Source organism: Bos indicus, chromosome 4, assembly GCF_029378745.1.
Source record: "Bos indicus isolate NIAB-ARS_2022 breed Sahiwal x Tharparkar chromosome 4, NIAB-ARS_B.indTharparkar_mat_pri_1.0, whole genome shotgun sequence".
NCBI lineage: Eukaryota > Metazoa > Chordata > Mammalia > Artiodactyla > Bovidae > Bos > Bos indicus.
The window spans coordinates 87,057,273-87,064,424 of NC_091763.1; the positions used below are offsets into that span (position 1 = coordinate 87,057,273).

The window sequence follows — 7,152 nt, forward strand, 5'->3', positions numbered from 1 at the left end:
TCTCTCAGTCTTGGACCGCCGAGGAACCCCTCGGGTCGTCGGTTCTCGGATCCTGGAAGCCGTCAATCCTTCCACTACCTGGAAATGCGGGGCTCTTGTTGACAAGGAAATCGCCGTCTTGCCGGGAGGTGTCCCCCGCCTATCTTCCCTTCCTCCAGCCTGTCTCTTTCGCCGCATTTCCTTCAGCGGCCCTCAAGACTCTCTTTGAGGCCAGATCAAAAATTTAAACTCCTTCCCCGAACCTCTCTTGCAACCGTCGAGGCACTAGGAGGGCCGGGAAGACCGCCCTGCCCCGGTGCGGGAGGGGATCCTAAGCTCTTGGTGAGGATCCGCGGTGGGTTCTGCATCATAGCCTGGCCTAGCCGGAGCGCCAGGCCGAGGGAGAGGCTGAGATGCACCCCGAGGCTCCCGGGGTTACAGGGACCCCTGCTGCCCACTCCCCCCACCCCCAGCCTCTCTCCCTGGATGTGGCCCCGCTGCAGCAGGATGGCTGGGCTGGGCTGGGAGCTTGTCTGGCAGCTTCTACTGAGCAGCTAATAGTATAACAACCCGGCTTTGATAAATCTGAACTAATTACCCCTCTTAATTAAAGTCTTTAGCAGTTGTTTCACTGTTTTGGCAAGAAAACAGGAGAGACTTGCAGTTAGAAAACACCAGAGCCCGAGCTCACAGCAGAGCTGCTGATTAACACTTGAAGAATTTCAAGGACCTGGCACCCGCCACAGTTTGGTTTTCATCCATGTTTCCTCCTTGAATGGAGGCATATTCGTCTACAAACATACATAGACACATAAAAACATGCAGGCTTCCTTTGCCAGCTGTGTACAAGTCAGTTTGTGCCTTCAGGGTATGAACAATAGATCCCCGGTTTACAAGGCATCCTTGTAATCCTGTGTGAAGGTGTGTATTGCATGCACCTTCTAGATATGTTGTTCCCACTTAACTTTGCACCACAAACACATCCGATGGTCCAGGACAAAGATATGCTTCTGTTAGAAAGCCCACATCTTCTTTGAACTGAATCAAATTTCCTTACTTTACCAAAGTTGTAACAATTTGCTGTTATTTGGAGAGACTATTATTTGCTCTTGGTGAATTGTTTAGAACATTGGGCAGTACTAATCCATGGTTGAACATTTTAAAAAAGAAGAAGGCTGAGGGGGTCAGAATCAGTGATCTCTAGCTGAAAAACAGCAACAGAGCCCTGAAGGTTGTTGATTAAATAAGCATGTTCCAAGGATTTATTTCCAACAGTCAATGAAGCAGTTTTCACGTGCAAGAATCAAACCCAAAATTTCAACTTCAAATTCATCCATAATGAACCACCCTTATCTAACGTGTATGTGTGCATATGTGCATGTGAGCTCATGAATGTGGCATGTGTCTTAACAGACACACACATCTATGCGTGTATATATAACATACACACAGAGTTTGGTTTTGACTTCAGGGAAAGAGAAAATGGTAATAAACAATCGGCAGGCATCTCGAGATTGCAGAATCAACACAATGGGAATATATACAATAATAAAATTAAAACGGTTGCAGCAAGCCCGCGTAGGGTAATACAGATCTCAATAAATACAGCAGAAAATTTGTTTTAAAAAACAAAAGAAACACTGTCTCTCCACCCGAGATGAAAGTCTTTCCAAATTAAAAAAAAAAATCAGAACACAAACCCCCAAGTTTTCTCATAATTGTTAGTGCCTATATAGCATATAATACACGAAACCATGTAGCAGGTGCATGCAAGAGGAGAAAAGACCAGGGGATTCAGAGGCTTCTGGTTGGCGCTAACGCGTGGGGCCCAACATGCCCTGGGTTCTACAGACGAGTTTGGGTAGAGAGGTCCAGCTCTATTCCGCCAGCTGCTTCGGGAGTGAGGAACCCGGCTGGGGCGGGGAAGAGACTTTGGCCTTGATCACTGGTGGCCCGGATGGAGCCCAGGCTGCAGGGGCCCCGGGGGCGGCAGCGGCGGCGGCAGAGGCGGCAGCGTCGCGGGCGGCGGCGGCGGCTGGAGAGGGGGCGACAGGTCCGCACCTGGCTCCCCAGCCGACGGGCGCGGCAGCCCGAGGCCGCTGTCGTGTAGCTTCCGGACGTGCTTCTTGAGGTCAAAGTTCCGGCAGAAGCCCTTGCCGCACGTGGGGCAGGTGAAGGGCTTCTTGTCGTTGTGGGTGTGCATGTGGAACGTGAGGTTGTAAACCTGATGGAAAGCCTTGTTGCAAATATTGCACTTGAACTGCTTCTCCCCGCTGTGGGTCAGCTTGTGGTTTTTGTAATTCCCTGCAACAGACAAACGACAGGGACGTGGACCTGAAAAGAGAGCTTGAAAAGGGAGAGGCAGACGGTGGAAGGACCAGGAGGCGGGAGAAGAGGGGCCACAGATCCGACAACCCCGGGCAGGACTTAGATGCCCACCTGCACTTGGCTCCCCGAAGTTATTTTTAAATATCGACAATGAGGTCGTTCCCGCTACATTTCAATACAATAGTTATTAATTCAGTTCTATAAAACGAGAACAAGAGGTTAAAAAGAAATATCCCCTCTGTGTACGAGCCATGCCTTTGTCTAATCCCACTTAGGGATAGGAGGTTGGAAAGGCAACGCACGCGCTGGTAACTGGGTGCACTTAAAACACATCTTCTAAAACAGCCCCCAGAACTGAGGGCTTTCGGTAAGACTCCCGCGAAAGACAACGCCTTCTGGGTTCCATACCTTTTTGATGAAATCCTTTGCCACAGAATTCACACACAAAAGGTTTGTAGCCTGCGTGTATTCGGGTATGCGTGTTTAAAGTAGAACTTCTATTAAACGCTTTGCCACACTGGTTACATTTATGGGGTTTTTCCTAAGCGGAAAGAAGAAACAAGCAGAGAAGTGAAGCTACTTTGTTATTGAGTGGAGTCTGAAAAACTCAAAACACTGTCATGCTCTCCCTCATGCTTTTAAGCAGAACAAAGGTAAACAATACCGGCATTTCCCCTTCGTCCAGCCGGCACATTTCAAACAAACCTTAACTGCAGGGAGTTAAGAGTTTATCGGCCATTAAGACAAAAACAAAACCGTTCGGAAACAAACCAGGTGAAACTGACACAGTCGAACACACCTGGGTGTGAATGATCTTGTGTCTGCACAGTGTGCTGGCTTGCCTGAAGCCCTTTCCACACACTTTGCAAACGAAGGGTCTGGCTCCTGTGTGCACCGGCATGTGACGGGTTAAGTTATAGTGCGCGTTAAAGACCTTAAAATTAAACACAAGTACAACAGGTTAGCCCAAACAGCCCTTGGAGATCACCCCCGGGTAGAGGAAAGGGAAGGAGGTGATAACATTCTGACAAGTGTATACAAATAATTACAAAATAAATTTAGAAGGAAGGAAAGAAGACTCACCGCCCCCGCCCCCCGCCCCCCAGTACTTGCCTTTCCACACACTTCGCAAGTGAAAACTTTGGGTTTGGTGTTAGGAGAGCCTCGGCTGAAGTCAGAGGTTTTGAATGCTATTTTTTCCGACAGAAGCTGGGCGCTTTCTTTCATGTAGTGCTGCAGCTGAGCCTGAGACAAGTCTTTGAAAGCTACTCCCGAGGGGTACTTCTCCACCGCCGGGACCACCAGTTTATTCCTTTCGGCTAAATACGTTTTTGGCTGCGGGTGCAAAGGGGAACTGAGGAAGTAGGAGGCCACCGGGTGGATGTTGACGCCGGCCGCCGGGTGGCACGGGCCGTCACCTCGGTTCAGGTAGCACAGGGCGCCCATGGCGTGGAAGGAGGAATGGTTGACCACCCGCGGCCTTACCAGCTTGTACTGCTGCAGCGGTAGCGCGTCGCGGGCCAGGTCACTCTTGAGACTCAGCGCGCAGTTGAGCAGGTCGCTGCAGCTGAACGCGGGCGCCGCGGGTGCTGAGGCCGGGGCCCCCGGAGCCTCGAGACTCGCCTTTCGGGGCTCTGCGCCCGTCATCCCCGCCTTGGGGTTCGTGTCGTACGCCACAGGCACGAAGGGGATCATGCAGGGGATCGACGAGTTAAGATGCAGCGAGTGCTTGGGGTCCCCTTTGGGCACGGCTCCCTGCAGGAAGTGGGGGACGGGCAGGGCTTTGGGCTCGGGGGTGCGTGCCATGATTCTTTCGATGGAGAAAGCCAAGGGTTTGGAGGTGTTCATCACGTTGCCCCGGGCCGGAGCAGTCGCTAACATTTTGGCAGTCGCGTTGTGGCAGCTACTGTCCATGTCGGAGTCGCCAGCGTCCGTCGTCAGCCGGGGCCGGGCTGCGCCGTCGTTGCCTTGTTCCCTGCTTGTCACAGACCTGCGGAGAAGGGGACGGGCACCATCACCACCAGCAGCCTCTTCCTCCTCCTCCCCAGCATCACCAGCCGAACCTGCCTGCCCAGCCCAATGGACTCCTGCCAGCCCATCGCAGAGTTCTTGGCGCACCAATGACTCGGGGACAATCACTACTTATTTCTATCAATAGAAAGTGTTGTGTCAATAACGCAGCCAAGATCTCGCCAATCGTTAACTTCCAAGAGGAGAAGGTAAACTAGATAATTGCTCAATTCGCTTCCAACAGTCAACAGGAAAACTTTTTTCCCCCCCTCGGCAGTCAGTGACTACTTTTCATTGGTGAGTGAGGTTCCCCCGCCCAGAAGAGGCGGGGGCGCTCTCCTCCGCACCGCGGGCCCTCCCCTCCGCTCACACACTCTTCGGGCGCACACTTCGGTCTCCTCCGTCCGCCCCCCCCCGCCCCGCTTTGCTTTTTCCTCTGTCTTTTTAATTCTCAATCTGCTTAACCAGGCTTTAGAAGCCAAGCAAATCTGAGATCAATTTTCTCGTTTAGCTCTAAATGACATCATCTAAAATCATTGTGCAAGGGCTAAATAAGGAAACAGACTCTAATTCAGGGGCAAACGCCAGGCTATATTTATCAAACGCCAGGCTCTAGAAAGCCACGGCCAGGAAGCCTCCGGCAGCGAAATCCTAGCCTTCCCCGCTTGGTTTCTCCCGGCCGGTGCTGGACCTGAGTGGGAGCCGCGCCTCCTCCTCCGCAGTCTCTCTCCTCCTCTGGGGCCCGGGACCAAGGACTCCCGGAGTCCCGAAGTCTCCGCGGCCCGAACCGACTCTGGACCATTTGGAAGACGCCAGCAGGTAACTGGCCTCCCTAAATGCCTCTGAGAATTAAAGGCCTACCGGAGGATTGTTTTGTGTTTGTGGTTTTGTAAGTGCGATGCCACGACAAAAGCTTGGGAGAGACACACTCCATCCACAAAGTTAAGGAGGAGTTGCAGGGAATACGCGAGAGTCACACCAAAAGAAGCCTCGGCTAGGACCGAGTCCACCCCCACCCCCCTCACACACAAATATACGCGCGCGCTCTCCCGGAACGAGTCTTTCTTTAAGTACCTGCGCTCAGCTAGAGCTCTCTCGGAGCATTTAAAATAACTGTTGGGCAGAGAAGGGAAGCAATGTTATTGATTCCTCCTCCAATCTTCTGATTGCTGGTGTCCGCACGCCTCCCCAAAGAAGCGCGGGCGACAACCAGGGTGAGTGTGCAGGGGGGCAAATGGGGGCGATGAGCATAGCGACCTGCCTGCGCTCCGGGAGTGGCCTTAGCCGCGCTTCCGCCTCGGAGAGAACGCTTGGAGACTATGTCCTGCAACGCCCCACTTCCAAGCACCCTCTGGGTGTGACGTCTAGGCCAAAACTCCCCGGGAGTTGTTGCAGAGCGTAAGGAATGTTCCCGGAAGACTCCAGGGCCAGCGACTCCGGCAGCGCGGGTTCTCACCTCTCAGGCGGGCCGCGGCTAGGAGCGTTCCGGGAGCAGCGGTGCGCACGATCCTGGTCGCTCCCCTTGGCCAGCCTGCGATCTTGCAGAGCTTAGCCTTGCGGCCAGATGTGCTAGTGCCGGGCATTCACTAGCCGCTGCACCGGGAGGATGTGGGAGCCTGGAGCCCGCGCCGAGAGGCAGAGGAACAGCGCAGAGATGCCAGCTCCCAGGTCTCGCGGCCTGCAAGCCCTTGTGAGTGGCCACCCGCAGCAGCCCAGGGTGCCATCTACCTGGTGAGTTACCCCGAATGGGTGCGTGTAGAACGGGTGGTGGCGGGTGCCAGACATCGGGCCAAGCGGGTGTGGGCGTCCTCTTCCAGCAGGAGCGATGGAAAGGGTCGGCGGTGGGAAGCTGGATGCAAGCAGACTAGAAACCCTGGAACTGTTGAGCCGTTGGTCAATTACACACCGAATGCAAAGTTGGACCCCAAGCGGAGGAAATTGACCTCCATATACTCCAAAATAGTCCCTTTTTCCTACCCCATTGCCCAAAAGAAGCTAGGAGCCACTCCCTCTGTCTTTTGGGGGGGATCTATCCCGCCTCTACTCGGCGGGCCAAGGAGAGTGGAAACCCAGAGTCCGGGCTGGGAGAGCCGGAGAGATGCCCAGCCGCGAAACAGAGCAGCTGGATGGATGGGGGTGGGGGTGGGGTGGGGGAAACCCGATTGCTAAGGAAATGGGGGAGGGGCGTGAGTCTTATTGGAAGTTGAAGGTAGCCGAAGGGCCAGGTGGGAGGAAGGTCCAGATGCGACCGGCCTTAGCCACTAGGCCTGCAAGTGCCGGGTTTCAGGTCTCGAGGTGGCGCCGGGCTGCTGAGAGGACAGATACAGAGGTAGAGAAGTGCAGAATGGGGCGAGCGCAGAACGCTGGCCGGGGTTCTGGAAGAGGCACACGCCCCCGGGGGCACTTTGGAGCGGTCCTTGACCCAAGCGCAGTCACCCAGGGTGTGCCCAGGCTGGAAACTGTCTTTCCGTTTGCTGTTGGGGCCGCCGAACTTGTGTCTTCTCCCCTACTCAGACAAAGAGCGCCGGACGGCTTTGCTAAGGGAAAGTGGGGGTGGGGGTCCCACGACAGATGGATCGTGGTTAAGACTTTAATTGCTGCCTTTTGGGGGCGGATCAGGTTTCCTTTCCTACCTGTCGCTTCTCAACATCGAAAAATCCCCCTCCTGCTGCACTCCTCCGATGCAGTGCCAGTTTAAAGGAAAAAGCAAAGAAGCACGAAACTGCCCGACTCTGGAAAGCTTTGGAGCGCTTAGCTGACATGTACAACTCACCCGCTTACGGAACGTTACCTGTCTCCTAGGCTGAATGCCACCAGTTTGTTTTACGTTTGTCG

At 54.0% G+C, this 7,152-nt stretch overlaps 1 protein-coding gene across 1 annotated transcript; it reads right to left on the bottom strand.

Annotated features, from left to right (window-relative positions):
• Positions 1-1,219: 1,219 nt before the first annotated feature.
• Positions 1,220-4,458, bottom strand: FEZF1 (FEZ family zinc finger 1). Its single transcript, XM_019959579.2, has 4 exons — positions 3,421-4,458; positions 3,107-3,241; positions 2,716-2,848; positions 1,220-2,283 (listed from the first exon to the last, which is right to left on the bottom strand). The coding sequence occupies exons 1-4, from the start codon at positions 4,219-4,221 to the stop codon at positions 1,922-1,924; spliced, it is 1,431 nt and encodes a 476-aa protein (XP_019815138.2). The 5' UTR covers positions 4,222-4,458; the 3' UTR covers positions 1,220-1,921.
• Positions 4,459-7,152: the final 2,694 nt, after the last annotated feature.

Bases quoted from the DNA above. Each gene is read 5' to 3' on its own strand.
- FEZF1 (XM_019959579.2), bottom strand. From the start codon at position 4,221: ATGGACAGTAGCTGCCACAACGCGACTGCCAAAATGTTAGCGACTGCT. The intron at 3,242-3,420 runs GCAAGTACTGGG...TTTAATTTTAAG, and splicing joins CTTGCGAAGTGTGTGGAAAG to GTCTTTAACGCGCACTATAA. The intron at 2,284-2,715 runs GTATGGAACCCA...TGTCTGTTGCAG, and splicing joins CAAAGGATTTCATCAAAAAG to GGAATTACAAAAACCACAAG.